Source organism: Apodemus sylvaticus, chromosome 7, assembly GCF_947179515.1.
Source record: "Apodemus sylvaticus chromosome 7, mApoSyl1.1, whole genome shotgun sequence".
Lineage (NCBI taxonomy): Eukaryota > Metazoa > Chordata > Mammalia > Rodentia > Muridae > Apodemus > Apodemus sylvaticus.
The window spans coordinates 58,271,585-58,297,163 of NC_067478.1; the positions used below are offsets into that span (position 1 = coordinate 58,271,585).

Genomic DNA, 25,579 nt, shown 5'->3' on the forward strand with positions numbered 1-25,579 from the left:
ATTATCAATTATTTACTTACTGTTCATTGGGGTTTCCTATTCTCTACAATGGGTTATGACCCAATACCACCACTACCATGGGGCTTTTGACATTCTTCCCACCTCCTTCTTTAAGCACTTACTTTGTGACACAAAACTTTCCAGATTCATCTTGTTCTTTCAATACCTGAGTTCTGGATCACCCATGTCTCTGCTGAAGCCTGGTTCCTTGTAGTGTTTCTCCTCAAAGGAAGACCCCTCCTCACCCTACTTGCACTCTGACATGGAACTTGCCTACTACATGGGAGAGGCCTCCCACTGTAGAACCTGCTCACTCCACTTGCACTGACTTGGCACTCACCTTTCATTACTTGGGGGATGCCATGCCACACTACGCTCTTTTCCACACCCTCCTAACCACATGAGGCTCAACTGTTAGTCAGCCATCTCCGGGGTTCTGCAGATTTACAATACACACCTTGGATGGAAATCTACCTTCCTTAGAATAACCCAATGGCTTTAGGAACAAACTGTTCAACACATGCATGCACGCATGCACACACACATACATATTTTGTGGTTTGTTTGTTTTTATGTAAAGGCGATGAAGAGATAGCTCAGTGTTTAAGAACACTGGCTGCTCTTCCAGGATCTGGGTTCAATTCCCAGAATCAACATGGCAGTTCACACAACCATCTGTAACTGCAGTGCTAAGTGATCTAACACTGCCTACTGGGTCCTGCAGATACCAGGCATATCCATGGTACATAGAACACTGAAATATACAGGATATGAAAATTAAAGTAATAAGAGGAAAGGGAGGCCAGATGTGGTGGTACATGTCTGTGATTCCAACAACTGGGAATGAAGGCAGGAGAAGCATGAGTTCAGTCTCACCTAATATTCACTTTGAGGCTAGACTAGACCACTGGAGATTCTGTCTCAATCCTTTCCCCACCTCCACCCCCAAAATATGAAAGAAAAGAGAGAGAACAGAAAACAGAAAGAGGGCGATTTTTTTTTTGAATTCAAAATTAACTTAGAACAGTTTACACTGCACCTGGCTTTTCATCAGTCTCTGACCATCCTCAGGTTGCAGGGATGCACGAGAGAGTCCCACAGCCATTTTTCTTCTAGTTTCCTTTGTATCCTATAGCCTGTGACAGGAGTTTCCAGTCTGTCACTCTTACACTCACTGTGGCAACGTCCATTTGGCAAGAATGTGCAATGAAATCTAATCTTCCAACCCAAAGATTTGCTTTTTTGGAGAAGTTACAAATCTGAATTTCTATATGAAGTCTATTGTAAATGCTAGCAAACTTGTTCAGAGTACCTAAAAGCAATGTGCAGACCACACAAAACATGTTGATGGACCTGAATTTGGCTTAGAAAACATGGGTTTACAATTTACTATTTTCTCCCAAGTCATTTAAGACAACTATTGTGCTGGTTTATGATCTCTCAGTAAAATAAAAGTCCAGAAAGATAAAATATCAGTTTCTGCTGTTTTCCAGCTGCTCCAGGTATGCTGAGGTATACTTTTGTGTTCTGCTGAATGTTTTATTTGAAGACCTAGAACCTACAATCTGCTCTTTAATCTACTTCTTGTATCCTACCTTAAATTGTTAGTTTTCTAAAACAGTCTTTTGTTTGCTATAAAAAGCAATTTTCAGAGTTCCTTTCTTCTCTGTCCTCAAGATGATATCATCCTTGTTAGAGAAGTTTTCTATGGATTTCTATCATTTTTTCCTATTTTTATTCACTCTCAAGTAACATAGTTGCTACTTATCAAGAGGCAGGGTACAGGACTGTTGTCAGTCTATCTAAACAGTCCAAAGACAATTTTGAGCAATGTTGGAAGCTCAGCATTCCTGGAGCCCAGTTAGTAAATACCAGGAGAAGCGTATTGCAGGAACTCTTAAGTGCAAAGGGCAATGGTAGCCCTCCTCTGCTGAGGCTGAGGCCTAGTACTGTCAGAGCAGCCAGCGCCATCCTTAGTGTTCTTCCTAATGCTTTGTCTCCAGCCGCCTGTACTCCTAACACCTTCCATACGGCTACCAGTGCTACAACTACACAAACAACAGGTTTGATTATGTCCCCTTTTCATTTAAACTCTTTGTCCTAAAGCTGGATGGCCCAGGAGTGGGAAAGGAAAGCAGAAAATGAAGCCTGAGTATGCAAAGCAGCATGGCTCTACTTAATTCTAAAGAGCACTCAGGAAAGTCATCCTGGACAGTTCGGCTTCAGGGCAAGGATGGAGTCAATCACTAAAGTTCACTAAACTTTCAAATGATTTTTCAAACGGTTTTGGTGTATAACATTCCTGTACATCTGCTATTGCCAGCACTTAAGAATGAAGTTGTAATGTCATCTTTTAAAAGAGAACTTTCTAGTGGCTGAGTCCTAGATAATTTGTCTAAAGCATGTAAGGCCCTGGGGTCAGCTTCCAGCAACACACACACACACACACACACACACACACACACACACACACACAAAACAAAAAACAAACAAGTCAAAAACAAAATAATTAAAAAGATTTCTCCAATAGAATCTGCTGTTTTCTATGGAAACAACACACAGAACTGAAATACACTTCTATGTGCCTGTCTTCCATGTCCTACACTGGACTGTGAGTTCCTGTACTTACATCCTTCTCTCTCAACTCCTTAAGAAACCAACCTCAGTTCTCAGCAACCCCATAGTGGTTCACACTGTCTCTAACTCCAGCTCTAGGGGATCCAATGCACTCTAACCTCCACGGGCATGGAGATACTCGGGCCTTCTCTAAGACTTACTTGGTCTAGGTCCTGTGGTGACATTCATGTACAACTAGCACTAATAGCTACTGTTCTTGGACAATGTTTACCAAATAACATCTAAGGACATCTAGGTTTATAATCTTCTGTGAGTAAATGCTTCTATGATTGTTTTGAAAACAAAGCTACAAAGATGTATGTATTCCAGGACTCATCCAGACCTCACCGGCCTCCAGTTTTCTCAGAGGCACTGGACAATCAACCTGAGAGCAACTGTAGTCTGTGATCCACTTGGGAACTACTGCCCTAAATCTCCCACTTAAACTAAAAAAATACCAGATTCTTAGTATCTACATTCATAAAGTTAGTACAAAAGATGGGGATAGAAACATTTAAAAACTGAGAAAGTGAGCCAGGAGGAGGTGACACGCTCCTTTAATTCCAGCACTAGGGTGTGAGAGAGAAAACAGACCTGAGTGAAGCCAGCCTGATCTACAGAGTGAGTTCCAGGACAGTCAGATACACAGAGAAACCCTATCTTGGAAGGGAGGGGAGGAGGGGGAGGGGGAGGGGAAGGGGGGGAGGGGAGGGGGAGGGGGGAGGGGAGGGGAGGGGGAGGGGGAGGGAGAGGGAGAGGGAGAGGGAGAGGGAGAGGGAGAGGGAGAGGGAGAGGGAGAGGGAGAGGGAGAGGGAGAGGGAGAGGGAGAGGGAGAGAGTAAGAGTGTGAGTTTATTTTGGAGGTTGCTATAGGACTGCTGTTAGTTGGATTTCAGCTTGGGCTATATAGAAGGTCAGGTTTAGGGCTATGATACAAAACTTGGCTCAAAAAAATAAAGAAGTGTGTATGAGCCCAGCTACTCAGAGGCTGAAGGTAGAGAGATACCTGAAGCCCAGGGATTAGAGACCTGGATGCCATAGTGAAAAGGGGTATAAGGAATGGTGGTAATGGCGGCGGTGGTGGTGGTAGTAGTGGTAGTAGCAGCAGCAGCAGTAGTAGTAGTAATAATAATAATAACAACAACAACAACTACTACAACAACAACAACAACAACAACACAAGCTTTTGACAAACTTAAATAAAAAGTCACAGCATAGTGATAATGAAAGGAAGGAGGCACATAATGATAAATCCCCCAAAAAGGATAAAAATGGTTCTTTGCAACATCAAACCTAGTGCAAAAGATGGAAAGAGAAATAAGACCACATCAACTATAGCAGAAACTGGAAAAGAATTACTGATGTCCTCAACTCCCACATAAACAGGTGATAATGGCTCAGGATCTCAACAGACTTAGTGGTGAACACTCTCATAGTCTTCTCAAGAACTGCATTTAGGAGGTGCTAAAGCTAATGCCTCCTAGATAGACTCAGCAGAGCCTATTCTGGAAAAATCTAAACACAGTTGTCAAAACAACTCTCCACAAAAAAAAAAAAAAAAAAAAAAAAAAAAAAAAAAAAAAAAAAAAAAGGAAAGGGATCATCTCCATGACAACAGTACCCATAAAATATTGAAGTGTTCTCAAGGTTCTTCAAACTCCACAGAACTGCATGCGGAGAAAAGGAGTCATAGAGCACCATCAACGGAGACAAAAGGACACCAGGCAGCACTGGAAAAGACACAGTGAAGGAAGTCCTTCACTTCTTGCACAGCCTCTTATAGCAGAATAACCTAACAGTATATATTACCACAGAAATGATAGGACACCAAGACTCAAACTATCATTAACATAAAGCAATCCTTGTTATGCAAGGAAACTGCACAAAATCAGATGAGACAAATAATGTAAAACAAACTCAGCATTTGTTGTCTTGTTTGACCTGGCCAATGCTCACTAAAGCATCTCGGTCTGCACCCCAGGCATTGTGGATAGTGCCAGCTGAGGATGCTACAGCCACAGACATTACAAAACAAAAGGCATGTGTTACCCTCACTCACATACAGTGTCTGATTAATCCATTCCAGAACATAAGATAAGCATTCTCATTGCTAATTCATGGAATCTTTCCTTAAATCTACTTTTAAAAACAAAAATAGTAACTTGGAAAGGGAAAAGTGAATTCTAGGGCAGTTTATAAAAGAAACTACTTAGTTTTAGGTATAGCACATTCCTAAGCATGCCACTTGAAAGTAAGTCTCCTACACAAATCGCTTGCAATGCATGAACATTTAGGCTAATCGAAGCAATTCTTTAAGAAAACCATAGGAAATCAATGTTTCAAAGGTTTGTTTTGTCTTGAGACAGGGTTTCAAGTATCACTGGCTGGCATCATTGTCGGTTTTGAGACAGCTTCTTAGATAATGCAGACTGGCCAGAACAAGATACATACTATGTGAAGAAGACCTGAAGCGTCCTTCCTCCTTTACCTTCCAAGTTCTAGGAATAACCATATGTGCCACTGCACCCCATTTTATGAGTACTGGTTCCAAAAACTCAGACGGTCATGCATAGTAGGCAAGTACTCTACTAAGTTGCCCTCTCAAGTCAATGATTTTAAAATTTAGAGAAATGTGAACTTAAAAATTCAATTCAATTGAGTAGATGAGTACCAAGTGAGCAGCACAGCCATTAAGGGATCTGTGACTGACTCTTCATAAGATCTTACATTGTTCAACATCTATCACAGACAAGACTAAGACCCAGAAATTACACTGAAAGATCATAAAAAGAAAAAAAACAACAAATGCAGGAAAAAAGTTTTCAGAAAAATCTCTTTCTCTCTTTACTGTTGAGCAAGGTAGGACCTATAGCTGGCTATCTGTTCTACTGAAACAACAGAGAAATTAAAAAAAAAAACAAAACAAAAAAAAACCAAGCAGCACTTTCCCGAAAAGCCCAGTGAAAACACTAACATGTACCACCAGATGTCACCTGCAAGAGAGAATGCAAGCAAAGCAGCAGAGGGAAACAGGATGACTCCTACTACGACAGCTTTGAATACATCCAGGTAGAGATGCAGATCACTGCAGAAGGAAATAAGAGGCAGGGATATCTAAACATTCAAAGTCTATACATATGACGATTCTAGTACCAACAGGCAAAGTTCTTCCTCCAATATTGGTGACCTCTGCCCAAGGAAAATTAAGATCAAATATTTTGAGGTTCGTATAAATGAAGATTAGACTTACCACAATCCACTCAGCAATGTTTTCATAGAGTTGTGGGCTAAAAATTGCTTTTTTCAGCCTAGCTAGAGGGCCATCAGCATCTACTAATCTGCACCGCATGAAAACATCACAGTAGCCTCTGAAGTCATTACATGGAGAACCTGGCTGCAGAGTGATAGTCCGACCACTGAACTGCTTGTTCCACTGCACAGAGCCTGTACTGGCACAAGTTGACGGAGCCACTGGAAAAAGAAGTGCCAAACACAGACATAGGTCAGAATACCTGGCAGGACAGTCTCAGAAAGAAACAGACTACCTAAACTCATTCCCATGTTACACAGATCTATGACAGTTTGTCAGAGTAACATCATTACTCATTTACCTTAAATGTTAAAATATAAACAATTGACTTAGTGCCTGCAATGGCTTTAAAACTACTGAGGTATGTTTCTGTAAGTTATTACCCAAGGCTGGTAAGATTTGGTCTAATGTATTACTTAAAAACATTGTAAAGACCATAGTCAATGCTACATTTAAATTTTTCTCAAAGGGAACTGATTTATTTGTTAATCGTCTGTCTAAACTGTGTATCAGTTCAGCAATGAAAAATTAAAGGCAAGGATCTTCTCTGCCCATACCAGCCCACCCCTGCCAGCACTCTGACGGCAGGTCTGTCTGTCTCTGGCTTTGTCTGCCTCTGTATCTCTCTGTAAGCTGTAACAGGTTTCTCTCCAGATTTTAAAGGGAAGCTTCTTTTCCTTTAAGGCTCTGCTAAGCTATTTTTGATACTGCTGTCCCTTTCTTGTGCTTTTCCACATCAAGGCTCCATTGTGGTCTCAAGGGCCTTTCTCCTAATAAACTTCATTCCCAAAGCATGAAAAAAAACACTTTATGGAAGTTGGTTTTAAGCAGAGTTACTGAAAAGTCTTACTTTTCTTCATGCAGCAAACATGGCATAATTCCTTATCATCTTTGCCATCGGAGCTGGCACAGGTGCACTCCTCCAAGTCATACTTCTCACAGATAGAACCTGCACATTGCTGGGAAAAGGCAAATTTTATTTCATGTCTGTGCAGTCAAGATTGTTCATGGTATTAGGTAGGTATATGCTTCTGATGTCAAATAATAAAGTGGAATAGGAGTTACAAACAACAGGGGTAGGTTTGTGCCTCCATGGCAAGCACTTGCTAGTACATGCAAGGCCCTGGGTCTGGTCCCCAGCACTACAAAACAAACCCACAGACGAATATCAGAGCCAATAACACTAATAAAAACATCTGAGAGTAAATCAAAGAAAGCTGTACAACTTTTAAAGCAATAAAGGGAAAAACAAAAGCCTAAATGTAAGTTGAGGAAGGGCAGCTCCACATTTGTTGCTTACTATGGCTCTGCTATAGCAGAGAAAAAGTTATCCTCATGCAGAACAAAGTGACATTTAGCCACAGGAGCTCAGAAGATTTCACAATCTGAGAAAATGACCAGATGAGTTCTTTTATTCAAACTCCTGAAATATTAATTTATACAACTTAAAAGCAGTACAGATAAGACTACATGCCTCATTGTACTCTTGTGACTACCAAAGGCACACGGTTGCAAAGAAGAAAGGTGAGTCAGGAGCTAACTATACGCCACCAGGCAATTGTGTCACATACATTTGTGGTTTTGTGGGGGACAGATAGGGATCTTACTGAATGGGAGCCCCATTCACCTGACAGGTGCCAACCATTATTCTGAAGAAGAATGCTCAATAAAATTTAAAACATCTTAAATCAAATGCTTACCCCATTAATGCAGACTTGTGTGTGCCTGTTACAGTCTGTAAAGTTGGGCTTGGGATCAGACGCTGGGCAAAGGGCTGTGAAGCCATTGCATATCCCTTCCTTTGCACAGTCAGAATCATCCCGACACTTCTCAGACTTCGACTTGAATGCACACTGTGCTGTACAGCAGGGTCCTTGACTCGGACTAGGAGAAGCGTTAAATGATCAGATAAAGTAAGTCACTAGCTATTTATTATACACTTAGATATAAGCCGTATTTTCACATCATAAACTTCACCTCTTAAGTGATATGTACATTGCTGGAATACAACTTCAAATATTATTAATAACAAGCTACTCTATTTGGACAGTCTAGCAAAACTAAGAAGACAAAAATGCTACAAATCAGTATTATTAATCTGCTTCTTGTGAGGTAAATTCAGGATTAGAAAACTTTTCAGGGTTTTCCCCCACAACTATATAACCCATTAATCAATTTACACCTTTCTGTACTAAACTGAACTTGGATTCACCATTAAAAAGACTAGCCATTAAAAAGTTTGTGTAAACTGTCGTCTATTTCCTGTAAACATGACTGCATTTGATAGTGAAATAATGATATGGTACTAAGTCACAAAAGCCTACATGCCCCCACTTCACCTAAATAGTTTAAAGTAATATAATCATGTTTTCAAAATTAGGAACTAAATGATAAATATATTTTATGAAGCAGTATTTTCACATTCCCTTTATCAATAGCCAAATCACTAAATTATGAATTGTTCCAAATGTCAAAACAGAATGCTGTCATTCCAAAAAAAAGTTAATGACAATGTTAACACAGAGAGGCAAACTTCCATGGCCATAGTGGCTCTCTTGGTATCAGCATTCAATCTGTCCTAACTGCTGCGGGTGACCTTGCAGGGACACTGGCATCACTGGGGTTGGCAAGGCAGGTACCTGCACTGCTTCCCAGGCTTCAGCTTGCATTTCTTCCCCTCTGGCTGGTTGGCATCGAAGCAGCACTCATCTTTGCATTGGTCACTGTAGCCACAGTCACACTCTTCCCCTTGCTCCACCATCCCATTTCCACAGATAGGCTGGCCAGATTCTGTGTGGAAAGTATGCACACATTAATTTTCTTCAAAACTCACAAGCTCAGGGCTGGGAGATGGCTTGACAGTTTATTTAAGAGAACTTATTGCCCTTCCTGAGGACCTGATTTCCATTCCCAGCACCCACAGGGCAGCTTACAACTGTCTATAATTCAAGATCCAGGGGAATCTGACACCATCTTCCAACATCCATGGGAGTCAATCTTACATATAATGCAGACATGCAGGCAGGCAAAACACCACATGCACAAAAATAAATAAAATTGACAAATTCTTTAGAGCTTTACCAAAAAGAAAAAGGAAATTTTAATGAGTAAGTAAGGCAAAAAACAGCATCTGAAAATCAGGAGACCTTTTGTTTAGTATGGGCAGTGCTATAAACAGCAATTGCAGCTTCAGTGTGCCACCCTGTTTCTACAGTGAGAAGACTGACTTCATGGATCCTTCCTATGTTCTTTATAGAACTACTAACTTGCTATATAGACCACAATATGGTTGAGCTTTGCTGACTACACGTGTATCATATGTATGCAAATGAAGTTAGTGTTTCTCAACCAGGAGAAAAGAAGAATGCTTGTTACAGAAATTTTCAAACACATATAAAAGTAATAATAAAATTAGCACAACGACCTCCTATGGTGGTCTGAATATGAGTGGCACTGTTTGGAGGTGTGGCCTTGTTTGAGTGGGTGTGGCCTTGTTGGAGGAAATGTGTCACTGTGGGCATGGGCTTTAAGACCCTCATCCTAGCTGACTGAAAGCCAGTTTTTCTCCTAGCAGCCTTCAGATGAAGATGAGGAACTCTCAGGTCCTCCTGCACCATGCCTGCATGGATGCTGCTATGCCTTGATGGACTGAACCACTGAATCTGTAACCCAGCCCCAGTTAAATGTTGTTCTTTATAAGAGTTGCCTTGGTCATGGTGTCTGTTCACAGAAATGGAAACCTAAGACACCTCCCATGCATACTTTTCTTCTTTTACTTACTACCAACCACTTTTTATTCTGCAGCATTTTGAAATCACCACACCTAAACATCAATCCATGTTCAAATTTCCTAACTATCTTTCAATAACTGGTCACCAAAACAAGTTCCAAACAAGGTTCTCCTAATCCCATCCCTTCCACCATAGTTGCTTGAAGTGATTTATCTTTTAAGTTATTTTACTATAGAATAGGTTCACTTTGTCTTTTTATTTTTTACATCATTTATTTGTTAAGGACATTGGATAATTTTATGCTTTAAAATAACTTAATTTTTAAAAGTGATCATAATAATATTGATAATAACTTTTAAATGAATATTATTCTATTTCTTGCTAGACCAAGCACCTTAAGAAAAGAAATAGGTATAAATTATTAATATACTCCCTGAAGTCCCAGGCAGCCTAACAAGGACAGATCGTAGATAATTAGAGTTAGAAAGTCTGGCCTAAATATTGTTGAATAATTTCGATGTATTTCTTGAAATTTCTAAAGTTCTGAAGCTTAAAATTAGAATAGTAGACTTATTTCAAACCCTAGCACCACTAAAACAAATTGATGGGGGGAAATTAAGACCAGTAATTCTCTTTGTAAGATCTCAAAATCACCTCAATACACTATCATTTACTAAGAATGACAAGAAACAAATGCCTTCATTTCTAATAAGCAAAACTAACTTACAAGGAGCCTATGACTTGCTAAAGGTCATATACCCCAATATGATCAAACAGATGAAGTGCAGGGGTTCTTGGGTCTTAAATTTAGGCTCTTGTTCGTCATGGACCAATCAGGACTTAAAATGTGAACTGAATAAACTGCTGAATGAAGGGAACACGCACCTACTTGTGGCACAGGTGACTAAACCCACTCCAGGAAGGTAGGCTTTACACTTAGCAAGTTTGTTCTTAATTCAAGTTCATTCTTAATTCATTAAAGAAAATCTTAACAGTCACTGAAATTCTAGCCCACTAACTGACCTTATTGGATGTCTGTGGACTGTTCTACTAGAGCATACATTCTAAGTAAAGCAATGACTTTTAAATGGCTAGAAATAACTTTTTAATTCATGTGACGTGTAATTCTAGAGAAAGATCAGAAAATGCATGTGTGTGCACAACATTAATTCTAACAGTGACCAACTGATCAGAGCATTCACTTTTATAATCAGCTTCTAAGTTTACTATGAAAACTCCACCATCTACATAAGATTTCTTCGCTAAGAAGTGACAGAAAATCATTGATGACAATAACAGAATAACAGCATCAATGTAATGTCAATCTAGCCTATGAGGGGAAAGTTTAAAAGAAAAAGCCAAAGACTGTCTGTGACAAGGATAAAGAAATATACTACATGCTGGGAGGAAATATCTGTAAACCGTTATCTGAGTCTAACATAATAGTGCATACCTATAATCCAGCACTCAGAACACAAATATAGGAAGACTGAGTGCTACACCAACAACAGTCAAAAAGTTCCCCCAAGGGATCTAACAAATCACCAGTGATTTTATGAAGAAATTGAGGATGTGGAAAAGGAAGAACACTCCTTCACTGCTGGTGGGATTGCAAGCTGGTACAACCACTCTGGAAATCAGTCTGGCAGTTCCTCAGAAAACTGAACATAGTACTACCTGAGGACCCAGCTATACAAGTCCTGGACATATACCCAAAAGATGCTCTAATGTATAACAAGGACACATGCTCCACACAGTATCCTTGTCCTGATGGACTGTTCTGGATCTTGTCTGTGGTGGTGGGATATAAAACTACACATGTAATCATATTATGTTAAAAGAAACAAACACCCTGAGAAAACAGAACAGGGAGTGTGGAATGTGTCCTGATGACAGGTGATGCTATCAGCCTGCACAGTATTACCAATGAGGACACTGGGTAAAGGTACTGGGTACCTACTGCTGCTGTTACTGTGTGCAAATCCACAATTATCCAATAAAACTGTATTAAAAATGTATCTAGAAGTTCTCAGTTCATTAACCTTCTTTGAATGTTCCTTATATACAAAAGTGACCAGTGACTCAATATTTGCCTTCAAGTATTGTATAGTCTTATGGAAAAGGAGGATAAACAAAACAACTTTAAGGCAAGGCAGAATATTTGGAATCTGAAAAATGTCACAAGAGAGATATACAGTTGAATGTAAGACCAATATCTGATATGCTTACACAGTGGAACATTGTTCACCCTTTAAAAGGAAGGTGGTTGTGATACATGCTATTATTCAGGTAAACCTTAAAAATCTTATGCCAAGTAAAATGAGTCAGACACAAAGGAACATATACTGTATGAATCCCCTGTGCCCACTGAGAGAAGCAATGAGTAAACTGTACTCAGTCCTGTAACACACTACTATTCAGCAACAGGAACAAAACGCTATGATGAACTTTGTGCAGTTAAAAGTAAAATTCCACAAAGGGAAAAAGCTGTGAATTCCATTTGTCTGAAAACTTATAACAGGCAAGCCAACCTTTGGTTAAAAAATCAGTTAGCAGTTGCTTCTAGAGACTGACTGTAAAGCAGAATAAGAACTTTCTGGCTGACAGAAATGTTCTGCTTCTTTACAGCTGCTTGGCTTACATAGGTAATTGCCATCTGTCAAATTTACAAATGCTGCAATTAGCACTGTACACTTCCTGCATCTGTGTTTACTGCAGCACTATCCACAAGAGCTACACTGTGGAACTAACCTGGGTGTCCAACAAGAGAATCAGATGAAGAACTTCACATATATACACTTTGAATTTGGGGACTTCATTTTGTATTTTTTTGGTTGGTTCTTGGTTGCTTGGTTAGGGTCTTGCTGTGTAGGCCCAGGCTGACCTGGAACCTGCTATATATAGACCAGGTTGGCCTTGAACTCTGAACCTTCCACCTGCCTCTGCCTCTGCCTCCCAACTCTGCGCCACCACACCCATGCAGTACATACATGATAGAGTTGGTTTTAGACATGACAAGTGAAATTACTTGTTTTCTGATAGAAAAGAGATGCAATTGGAGAAAATCATCTTAAATGAATCAAGACAATGTCACAAAGACAAGTATCGTGCCGTCTTGTTTCTGGTTTCTAGATTTTATACAGATCTATAAAACCATGTACAGATATGTGACATGAAAGCAGAAGCAAAACTACCTAGAAAACAAAGGGATTAACAAGAGGAGATAACACGAGAAAGAGAGGATAAGAGGTGTGGAGAATACACTCATAGTAAGTGCAAATGTCACACATGCAGCAGAGCATGCGTGTTTATGAATGAAATTATATATATACATATATAATTGTGCAGTTCACCTATGAAAGAAAGGAAGGGAGGTAGAAAAGGGAAAAGAATCTCAAACAAGATTGAACTCTAGCTAATGAAATATAAGCTCAAGTGTCTAGAAGTAAAATACTCTGCTACCTGATACTTAGTTTCAAAGGGGCAAATTCCTAAGTATTTTGATAAAGCAAGTACTTTTTGCAAAGTGTTAACTGGAAAACATAGGTGGGAATTGAGTGGACTCCTACATGTTTTCTGACTGTTAAAATATTTTGGGCTGGGAAGATGGCTCTTTAGGGGAATGGTACTTACCACCATGCTTGGCAAGCTTTGGGTCAGTTGTCAGAACCCTCATGGAGGAAGGGGAGAACTAACCCCATCAGCTGTCTTCTGACCTCCACACTCCTGCTGTGGCTTGTGTGCACATGCACACATATAGAAGGAAAGTTAATTAAAATGTTGGAAAATATACATACCAACAAAACAGTTGTTCCTCTTCTTCTCAAGCACTTGGCTTATGTTTCTAATGCTGCAGAGTGAAAATTTGTTGTTGTTAAGTTTGTCCCCAGACGTTGCTCTTGCATACATGATATAATTGCCATTTTCTTTTTGTCCTAAGTTCTTAGACTCTCCTGGAGTGCACTCTGTTCCAGAATCATGCTGCCAAACAGAATATGGTGTTACATTAATAAGAGGTAAAACAGGGTTTCCCAGTCATCTGCTTATGTGGAACTTTCTCATCAGAAGAACAGTGGAAGTCACATACTTCCCTTGAAGAAGGATCTAACAACTGCCTAGGATCAGAGTTAGGATAACCACTTGCTCTATCAGAGCCACTGTTGCAGCACAGTGGAACTGAAAGTCTAAACATAAACTATCTTAGAACTTCGTAATTAGGGACTAGAACTGAGCATTACACTGTCATAAAGATTACTGAAAAGAAGCTTTTAAGACTGGCAGTAATAATATGGACTAGCATTCATTAAAAAATATGGCAAATTACATGCTAAAACTGGTTAAGGAAGACAGAAGTGAAAATGAAACCCAAGACCAGTGCTGGGAAAGGCAGAGTAAGAACTCAAGGCAGTGACACTTCCTTTTGAGTTGGCACAAAAGACAGCCAAGCAAAATACTGACTGGAGTCAAACACAAGTTTTACTTTAAAATAAGATTAAGAAAACCCAAGGAATGGGATCAAGACACTGCTTTTAAAGAATAAACAGAGAGGAACACTCCTCCACTGCTGGTGGGATTGCAAGATGGTGCAATCACTTTGGAAATCAGTCTGGCGGTTCCTCAGAAAACTGGGCATGTCACTTCCTGAGGACCCTGTTATACCACTACTGGGCATATATCCAGAGGATTCTTCAGCATGCAATAAGGACACATGCTCCACTATGTTCATAGCAGCCCTATTTGTAGTAGCCAGAAGCTGGAAAGAACCTAGATGTCCTTCAACGGAGGAATGGATACAAAAAATGTGGTATATTTACACAATGGAGTACTATTCAGCCATTAGAAACAATGAATTCATGAAATTCTTAGACAAATGGATGGAGCTGGAGAACATCATACTAAGTGAGGTAACCAAGTCTCAAAAGATCAATCATGGTATGCACTCACTGATAAGTGGATATTAGCCTAGAAACTTTGAATACCCAGGTCATAATCCACAAATTAAATGATGTCCAAAAAGAATGGAGGAGTGGCCCCTGGTTCTGGAAAGACTCAGTGCAAGAGTATAGGGGAATTCCAGAACAGGGAAGTAGGAAGGGGTGGATGGAAGAATAGGGGGACGGAAGAGGGCTTAAGGAGCTTGCGGGGAGTGGAGACCCAGAAAAGGGGAAATCATTTGCAATGTAAATAAAAAAAAGAATAAACAGGAGACAGAATTCTGTGTATGAGCACATGCACAGAAGTGGTTTTGATTCTGGCAATTTATCCAGGTATCAGAGGCATGAGAAGGACCAAAGCAAGAGCTCCCTCAATCTTCACAAAAGAAAAACACCTTTAAAGCTGGGATAACAAAGCACCTGCTTTCCTCACACATATGCACTAAAACAACAAAGCTAGGGTTTGGTAGATGGCTTTGTGGAAAAGAGCACTTTGATGTACATGCAAAAGGACCTCTGTTCAAAAATCCAGGCCCTGGACCAGAAAGATAGCTCAGTGGTAAAAGATTCTTGTCACCAAGCTTGACAACTCCAATTTGATCCCCAGGACCCCAAACACAAGTAGTTGTCCTCTGATCTCCACCCACAGGCTATGGCATACAAATAAGCGCTCTCTCTCTCTCTCTCTCTCTCTCTCTCTCTCTCTCTCTCTCTCTCTCTCTCTCTCTCTCTCTCTCTCAATGTAATAAATAATTTAAAGCCAGACATGGCTGTGTTTATTTGCAACGACCCCATCACTAGAATTCAGAAACAGATACCAAGAGCTCAGTAGATGACTAGTCTAGCCCAAAGCTTCTGGTTCAGAGTGCATGTCTCAAGGCTAATTGTCTCAAGGGTAATTGAGGAAGATACTCAAAATATCCTCTGACTTCTGTGCACAAAGGTGCATACTCAGGTGCATGTACCATACACAAAATACCCTCAATACACATACAACGCACACCTAAAGGAAACCTTACACACAATGTCCTTAAGTAATTAAGGTACTCATTATTATAAAAGGCAAAAATGTTGGACATCAGAATGGCAGTAGTATTTAACTCGATCTTGGTTTTACTACCCAACAACTTTAGTGTTCACGAACAAACACTAATACCAAGCAGCTCTGATTTTATATTTCATCAAACATCTGACATCCTACTCTTCCTCATACTGCCCTGCTTTCCTCCTGAGCCCATATTCAGCCTCTGGCAACTCCTTGCTCTGTACATCGTATCACCTTGCTTATGCTTCTGCTCCTTACAACCCAATTTTTTTTTTTTATTAAGAATGGTACTGGCAACAATCTCATCATTCAAACTGAGAAACAGAAAGAAAAGTTCCAATACTGAATGGCTGTTAATGTAATCAAAGAATCACTAGCTATCTTACAAAGGAGTAAATATTAGAGCAGCCAGTTATACATGGAAGTACTAAAACATACAGACTTATACAGATGGAATAAGCTTTGTCCCAAACTTGGCAAGGAGTTACATTCTTAAAAATAGCTAATTGTGACCTATCTGCCTAGTCTTAATTATTCAGGAATGATGTAAGATCTCACCAACAGCCACAAAATGAAGAATGGATTGTAAATGAGGATGCTTACTATTTGCTTAGTCATATACAGGAACAAAACCGGCAAACAAAGGAATTAAAAAAAACAAAACAAAACCAAAAAACCTCTGACACCCAAACACACAAAGGACTATCCTGATTGGATGTCAAAAAGGACTCAGGGCTCAAATTAAGAGTAAAGTTTCAGAAGTATACTACAACTTTAGTTAGGTAATAAAGTAACAAAAATTACTTTCTAAGTTCATAATATAGGATACATTTGGTGGAACAGACTGTAATCCCAGCATTAAAGAAGCTGAGGCAGAGAGATCACAAGTTTGAGGTTAGCCTAAGCTATCCAGTGAGAGCCTATTAAAGAAAAAAGAAGAAACAGAAAGAAGGCAACAAAGAGAGAAAGAAGGGAAATTTTTCTATGAAAAATATTCATAGAAAAGTAAGAAAGAGATTTAAGAACATATGAAAACCCATAATGCCTAAAGAAATAGAAGGAGTCATAGAAAGTCTTCCAACCAAAAAAAGCACAGGACCAGATGGTTTCAGTGCAGAATTCTATCAGACCTTCAAAGAAGAGTTAACACCAATACTCTTCAAACTATTCCACAAAATAGAAACAGAAGGAACACTACCCAATTCCTTCTATGAAGCCACAATTACGCTGATACCAAAGCCACACAAAGATCCAACAAAGAAAGAGAACTTCAGACCAATTTCCCTTATGAACATCGATGCAAAAATACTCAATAAAATTCTTGCCAACCGAATCCAAGAACACATCAAAACGATCATCCACCATGATCAAGTAGGCTTTATCCCGGGAATGCAGGGTTGGTTCAATATACGGAAATCCATCAATACAATCCACTACATAAACAAACTCAAAGAACAAAACCACATGGTCATTTCATTGGATGCTGAAAAAGCATTTGACAAAATTCAGCATCCTTTCATGCTTAAAGTCTTGGAGAGAACAGGAATTCAAGGCCCATACCTAAACATAGTCAAAGCAATATACAGCAAACCGGTAGCCAGCATCAAACTAAATGGAGAGAAACTTGAAGCAATCCTGCTGAAATCAGGGACCAGACAAGGCTGCCCTCTTTCTCCTTATCTTTTCAATATTGTACTTGAGGTACTAGCTCGGGCAATTCGACAACATAAGGAGGTCAAAGGGATACAAATTGGAAAGGAAGAAGTCAAACTATCATTATTTGAAGACGACATGATAGTCTACCTAAGTGACCCAAAAAACTCCACTAGAGAGCTCCTACAGCTGATAAACAACTTCAGCAAAGTGGTAGGTTATAAAATCAACTCAAGCAAATCAGTGGCCTCCCTATACTCAAAGGATAAGCAGGCTGAGAAAGAAATTAGGGAAATGACGCCCTTCACAATAGCCACAAACAGTATAAAGTATCTTCGGGTGACTCTTACCAAACATGTGAAAGATATGTATAACAAGAACTTCAAGACTCTGAAGAAGGAAATGGAAGAAGACCTCAAAAAATGAATAAACCTCCCATGCTCATGGATCGGTAGAATCAATATAGTTAAAATGGCCATTTTGCCAAAAGCAATATACAGATTCAATGCAATACCCATCAAAATCCCAACTCAATTCTTCACAGAGTTAGAAAGAGCAATTATCAAATTCATCTGGAACAACAAAAAACCCAGGATAGCTAAAACTATTCTCAGCAACAAAAGAAAATCTGGGGGAATCAGTATCCCTGACCTCAAGCAATACTACAGAGCAATAGTGTTAAAAACTGCATGGTATTGGTACAGTGACAGGCAGGAGGATCAATGGAACAGGATTGAAGATCCAGAAATGAACTCACATACCTATGGCCACTTGATCCTCGACAAAGAGGCTGAAAACATCCAATGGAAAAAAGATAGCCTTTTCAACAAATGGTGCTGGTTCAACTGGAGGTCAGCATGCAGAAGAATGAGAATTGATCCATCCTTGTCTCCTTGTACTAAGCTCAAATCCAAATGGATCAAGGACCTCCACATAAAGCCAGACACTCTGAAGCTAATAGAAAAGAAACTGGGGAAGACCCTTGAGGACATCGGTACAGGGAGAAAGTTTCTGAACAGAACACCAATAGCGTATGCTCTAAGAGCAAAAATTGACAAATGGGATCTCATAAAATTACAAAGTTTCTGTAAGGCAAAGGACACCATCAAGAGGACAAATCGGCAACCAACAAATTGGGAAAAGATCTTCACCAATCCTACATCAGATAGAGGGCTAATATCGAATATATATAAAGAACTTAAGAAGTTAGACTCCAGAAAACTGAACAACCCTATTAAAAAATGGGGTACAGAGTTAAACAAAGAATTCTCACCTGAAGAACTTCGGATGGCAGAGAAGCATCTTAAAAAATGCTCAACTTCATTAGTCATTAGGGAAATGCAAATCAAAACAACCCTAAGATTTCATCTTACACCAGTCAGAATGGCTAAGATTAAAAATTCAGGAGACAGCAGGTGTTGGAGAGGGTGTGGAGAAAGAGGAACACTCCTCCACTGCTGGTGGGGTTGCAAATTGGTACAACCACTCTGGAAGTCAGTCTGGCGGTTCCTCCGAAAACTGGGCACCTCACTTCCAGAAGATCCTGCTATACCACTCCTGGGCATATACCCAGAGGATTCCCCACCATGTAATAAGGATACATGATCTACTATGTTCATAGCAGCCCTATTTATAATTGCCAGATGCTGGAAAGAACCCAGGTATCCCTCAACAGAAGAGTGGATGCAAAAAATGTGGTATATCTACACAATGGAGTACTATTCAGCCATTAGAAACAATGAATTCATGAAATTCTTAGGCAAATGGATGGAGCTAGAGAACATCATACTAAGTGAGGTAACCCAGTCTCAAAAGGTGAATCATAGTATGCACTCACTAATAAGTGAATACCCAAAACATAATCCACACATCAAATGAGGTACAAGAAGAAAGGAGGAGAGGCCCCTGGTTCTGGAAAGACTCAGTGAAACAGTATTCGGCAAAACCAGAATGGGGAAGTGGGAAGGGGTGGGTGGAAGGACAGGGGAAGAGAAGGGGGCTTATGGGACTTTCGGGGAGTGGGGGGCTAGAAAAGGGGAAATCATTTGAAATGTAAATAAATTATATTGAATAAAAAAATTTTAAAAAAATAAATCAAAAAAATTAAAAAAAGAACATATGAAAAATAAATTATAATCTACAGCCTACAACTATTGACAATTTGGTATATTTCCTATGACTGCAATTGGCTGTATCATATTTTCCTATAAACTTTGGGATCTGGTATATATAATTATCTATGCCTCGGATTATCAGTATAAGAAGCACTGAAGAAGTTTTTAAATGGCTGAAGAGTATTTCATGGTAGCAATCAAAAGCATTTGCTGCTTCTTTCAGAAGACCTATCTATGTTCAGTTCCCAGTACCCATGTGGAGCTCACAATCTGTAAATTCCAGTCCCAACGGTTCTGACACCTTTTAACTCTAAGGATTGAGGCATCCATGCTGTACTCAGATATACATACAGACAAAACACCCATACATATAAAAATAATACTTAAAAAAATTTAAGGTAAGATAGGCTGGAGCAGGTGATTCATCAGATTTAAAAGGTGAGAGATGACACAGCATATATACTTTGAATTGAATTATGGCAAGGCCTAAATAAATGATGAAACCTGTAGTGATTTGAAAGAAAATGGCCCTCATAAGCCCATAGGGGGTGGCAATATTAGGAGGTATAGCTTTGTTGGAGTAGGTATGTCACTAGGAGGTGGGCTTTGAGGTCTCCAAAGTTCAAGCCAGTTCACTGCCAATGGATCAAGATACAGAACTCTCAGCTCCTTCTCCAGCATGTCTGCCTGCAAGCTACCATGTGTCCCACCATGATGATAATAAATTTAACCTCTGAAACTGTAAACCAGCCCCAATTAAATGTTTTCCTTTATAAGAATTGCCATGGTCATAGTGTCTCTTCTCAGCAATTAAACCCTAACTAAAACAGAAGTTAGTACTGGAATATTGCTGTGATAGGCCTGACCATACTTCTGTTTGGAGGAATGTAGACTTTGGGACTTTGGATTCGAAAAGCAGTTGAATGTTTTAAGTGGGGCTTAATAGGCCAGTCTAGTAGGAAGATGAAAGACAATGGTGCTGAGAGTGATTTGAACTGTGGAGGCCTGGCTCAAGAAGTTTCAGAGGAGAAGAATTTTAATATGTGGTCTAGAGACTATTCTTGTGATATTTGGGCTAACATTGTTGCTGCTTTTTGCCCTTGTCTGAGAAGTCTGCCTGAGGATAAAGTGAAGTTTTGTATTAATTGCACTGGCAAAGGAAATCTCAGAAGAGCCTAGTACTGATTCTGTCCTGTGGTTGTTAAGTGTTCACTCTTATGAACATGTATAATGAAAAGGAGCAAGCTGAACAAGGAAAAAATACAAAACGTACAGATCAAGGAGAAAAAGGGCACTGGGAAATGGAATGGAGCTAAATCCTGTGTTCAAGGAGATAAACACATTAAAGAGAAGCATGATGTTAAATGGGATAGAAGGAGGAAACCTCAGGGCAAGATCCCACCCACCTAAGAGTTCAATTTATGAAAAGAAATTAGAGGAAAGCTCAAGTCAGGTTAGTGGCACTTACCTTCAATTCCAGCACTCCAGAAGCAGAGGCAGGCGGATCCCTGAGTTTAAGGTCAGCCTGGTCAATAGAGTGTGTTTCAGGACAGCCAAACTTAGACACGGAAGGAAACTATCAAAAAGGAAGCTAATATGATGTAACTGAACAGGGAGACCATGTTCCAGCCTCAGCAAGCAGCAGAACTTGGCAGCTTCAATCATGTGGTTCTGGCTTTAGAGTCAAGGATAGAATAAAGGGGTTATGGAATCTCCCTCTGCAACTAAGAAAAGCGCTAAGGCCAGGTGTGTATCAGGGGTGTTCCTGCATGGAAACTCAAGAGAAGCCATTGTGTGAAGCTGTGAAGGTGAAGCTGGGATTGCTCTGGAAAGCCCAAGCTGTTAGGATGCCAAAGCTGTGGGATACCTGCCAAAGAAAGCTGCTAACAGGGAGTGGAGCCAGTCCAGGAGCAAGGAGTGTGCTGCAGTCAGCAAAGATGAAAGGGGGTGGAGATCTGAAGAGCGCTTTGACATCAGACATGGAGATACAGTCTGGAGTTTGCCCAGCTGGTTTTTCATCTTGCTTTGGTCCAGTATTTCCTTACTATGCTCTCTTTCCTCCATTTTAGAATGGTAATGCATATCCTGTGCTATCACGCACATGCATTGGAAGTCTGGGATCTGCGTTTTCATTTTGATTTTACAGGGGTTACAGTTAAACTGTATGAGTCTCAGAAGAGACTATGAAGTTTTGAAAAGTGCTATAATAAACTATGGGAACTTTGGAAGTTGGACTTAATTCATTTCTGCAATATGATATGGCCACAAACCTATAGGGCCAGGTGTGGAATGCAGTGGTTTGAAAGAAAATGTCCCCCATAGGCCCATAGGGAATGGCACTATTAGGTATAGCTTTGTTGGGGTGGGTGTGGCTTTTTTGGAGAGAGTGTTCAACAAATATTTGGGATAAGAAAAGTGAATATAATAAGGGCAGAAGAGATGGCTCAGTCATTAAGAGCACTGACTGCTCTTCCTAGAGGTCCTGAGTTCAATTCTTAGCAACCACATGGTGGCTCAGAACCATAAGCAATGGGATCTGATACCTTCTTCTGGTGTGCCTGAAGATAGCTACAGTGTATTCATATAAAGAAAAATGAATATAAAAATAATACAAGTCACTTGGAGAAAGTATCATTATGTGGCACAGAGACACAGCAAGAGGGAAGCAGGAAGAAAGAAAGATTTCAGAGATGTCAAAGTGGACAGGTTTGGGAGTTTATGGTTCTAGTTCATCTTACCTTAAATCACTCAATAAATACTTATTCAGAATCTACCATGTTTATGTACGGTAGAACTAACAACATTTACAAAGAAAGTGTGGCTAAGCATGGTAAGGTCATTAAAAGTAGTCTGGTAGGAGAGGAAAAGGTTAACAAATGAATGAGAACCAAATCACCGATTAAGCAATACATAAAATATACAATAATGCTAATTTACTAAATACAGTCATTGACAGTGAAATAACAATTAAGATGAGATGTGAGGGGACTGGGAAGAAGTGGCTCAGCAGGCTAAAGTGTTTGCCACCCAAGTTTGCAGATTTGAGTTTAGATCCCCAAAACCCACATCAAAGATGAACAAGCAGGATGCTGGCATTTAGACAAATCTCAGGGTTTTATAGACCAACCAGTCAGACTTAGCTAAAAAGGCGAGTGCTAGGTTCAGTGTGCTGTCCTGCCTTAAAAGAAGACTGTGAAACAATGAGGGAGTGAGATGGAGGAAGAAACAATGCTGGCTTCTGACTGCTCACAAACAAACCAGGTGTGGTGCTACATGCCTTTAACTCCAGCATTCAGGAAGGTGAAACAGTTGGATTGCTATGAGTAGGCCTGGACTACATAGAGAGTTCCAAAACAGCCAAGTCTACATACTCTCCAAAAGCAAATAATAATAAATAAATAAATAAAATAAAACAAGAGAAAAGGAACTAGAAGGGTATGGTGCTTGTGAAGAAGGTGTGTCTCCTTGCACTTGAAACTGCACCATCAGCCCTCTGCTCATCTCTGGAACTTCAAGAACTCCTTTGAAAACAACCTCTCAGTTTCTGATGTAGACTTAGACAAGGAAAGTCTGAGATGATACATCTTGGAAAACTTAGAAGTGCCTTTTAAGATTTTAAACTATGAGCTCATGAATGTTTTTTATTAGTTTACTTATTTTGATACTAGAGATTAAACCCTAGGATTCATGTATGCTGTATATGTATTCTATACTGACCTACATCCTCAACACCAACACATTATCTTTAAAACAATAAACATTTCCATGTTTACAAATGATAAGGTTCAAGTAAAATGAATTTACAGTTTTCAAGTAGAATTTTCCCAAACACATAATTGATAAGCTCTATCAAAAGCAGAGAAAATCTTTTACTATTTCCTATTTCTGAGTTGAATTGGTGTTTATTTAGATCACTTTAAAATCACCAGAATAGACCTAAGTATTGCAGAATACCAAAGACAGCTGTTATAAGTGTAATAATCACATTGTGGTTACATATGAAGCCTTTTGTCTAAAGTATGTACACTTAAACATCTTAACAAAGAAAAAAAAAAGCACAGTGCAAAAACCTTGATAATTACCAACTGACTCAGGGGTCAGCAAATGAACCCACATTACACATGAGTGGCTATTACCACAGCGTAAGTTAAGAATAACTTTCCTATCTGAAGATTTGAAGAACTGAAAAATAAAGAACATGGAGCATGAGACAAATGCTAGCCCCCTAAAGCCTAAGAGAAATGTTTACATGGGCCCTTTGGGAAGAGTTTGTCATTCCTGTTCTAGGTGATGAGAACATGGCCTGCTATGCTAATTTTTCTTCTGTGTATCAGAAACTTATTTTAAGAAAGTATAAAATATCAATCTATCTATAGAGTTAAAAAATATATTCATGTAAATCATAATATTGCTTTAATAGAAACAAAAGCCAAAAAGCCATCTCACAATTTATGAGATTACTAAAAGGAGACTCATTCAAAATATATTTGAATGCATGATGTGATGGTGACTGTTTCTGAATCAGCAAATATAGACAGATCACCTTCTGCATAAACAAGCCAGACTGAGCCAGGCATGGTTGGGGCATACAGATATTCACCAAGAACTTGGGAAGCAGGGACAGGAGGGTTAGGAACTCAAGGTTGCCTAGGTTACATGAGACTGTATCTCAAAACTACCCTCCCACAAAGAAGCTAAATAAAATTCTGGGCTTTCACAGAATACTTCTTACTTTCAGAAGTATGGTCAATTACATCATTATATACTGGCATATTAACACTAAACATTCATATGTACATTACTATACTGCAAAATATCACTAAAGATAAAAGTCAAGCTAAGTGCTTTTTAAACTTTTAATAATTAGGCAGTACTCACTGGAGATCCAAAGTTATGTCCAACTTCATGAGCAAATGTAATATGAGAGACTTTGGGAGGCACGTGGGAGCCATAATTCTGAACAGTAATGATGCCTGTGTTCAACGACTTCTTCTTGCCATCTGAATACAACTTGCTTTTCTCACATATTCCCCCAGAGCTTCCTAATTCAGATTTTAAAATAATAATAAAAAGACTAAATTAGTTATCTATTGCTCTACAAAAAACAGGTAACTAGTAATTAAAATCATTACATGGAGCTAAAACTTTTATATTTTTTTATTTAAAATACAATGACTAAATGATTCAAATACCCCCGATTAGTCCAACATTTTAAAAATCATTTAAAATAAAACATTAATGGTCGCTACAAAAAAGCCCGAGGATTTAGTACACAATCCTTACATATTTTTCAGCATCAAAGTCATTTTTTCTGCCATTAACATAGCAAAACATTTCTATTTCCTTTACATTTGAGTAAGTTCACATTTACACTAAGCCAAAGCTTATACCCCTCTATCTTTTAAAGGGAAAACTTACAAATTAAATATATGGTAAAATATCCTCAGTATTTTACATTCTGCAAAAGAAACTTGTACAAAGAGTGAGAGCATTCAGCATGGACTCATAGTCCTGAGAGGCACTGTATCATGCATTCTGTCAGGAAGACACTGAGTGGCACAGATTTAAGGAATAAAGACATGAAAAGATGGGTGGAAAGAAGGAGGGAAGGGAAAAAGGGCAGGAAAGCATTTATGGAAGAATATGGATATCTGATCGGCCAGGCATTCACTGCACTAGTCACAACGCTTCAGCAGCAGAGGAACTTAGAACAAGACAAAACAACTGAATTGTGATTTTGATATGTCCTGAAATAATTTTCAAATTTTAAAAGAAATTACTGGGACCCCAGGGAATGGGGAGGCCTGCAGATAGGTACCGAGGGGTAGGGCCAGTGAAGACATCCTCTTGGAAATGGAGGAGGAGGTATAAGAAACAGTCAAAGGGTGGACCAGGAGGGGGATAAAGACTGGACTGAAAAAATGTTTAAAAAAATTACTTAAAGTAAGCAAAGTTACCTACTTTGAGGTTTGTCTTTTTATTTAAAAGAACTTTAAAGTTCAAGATCAAAATGACAACACTCTTCACAGCCAATGGCAGTTACATGAAATTAATAAGAGACAAATAAAAAAATTCAACTCAACTGGCTTGTTAATCCCTGCACTGACAAGAGTGAACCCTCTTGTGTTTGTCTTGTATTTCAGAGGGTCTGCCTAAGCTCAATTACCAGCATTTGCC

General features: G+C 39.3%; 1 protein-coding gene across 2 annotated transcripts in view; it reads right to left on the reverse strand.

The window, feature by feature from the left end:
• Adam10 (ADAM metallopeptidase domain 10) overlaps window positions 1-25,579 on the reverse strand; it is a 116,448-nt gene that overhangs the window by 5,018 nt on the left and 85,851 nt on the right. For both annotated transcript variants that reach the window (XM_052187869.1, XM_052187870.1), the window contains 6 exons: window positions 24,281-24,444; window positions 13,454-13,637; window positions 8,565-8,715; window positions 7,626-7,809; window positions 6,776-6,884; window positions 5,866-6,086 (listed from right to left, as the gene is read on the reverse strand). In XM_052187869.1, coding sequence (XP_052043829.1) covers window positions 5,866-6,086; window positions 6,776-6,884; window positions 7,626-7,809; window positions 8,565-8,715; window positions 13,454-13,637; window positions 24,281-24,444 — 1,013 coding nt within the window. The remainder of the gene's footprint in view (window positions 1-5,865; window positions 6,087-6,775; window positions 6,885-7,625; window positions 7,810-8,564; window positions 8,716-13,453; window positions 13,638-24,280; window positions 24,445-25,579) is intronic.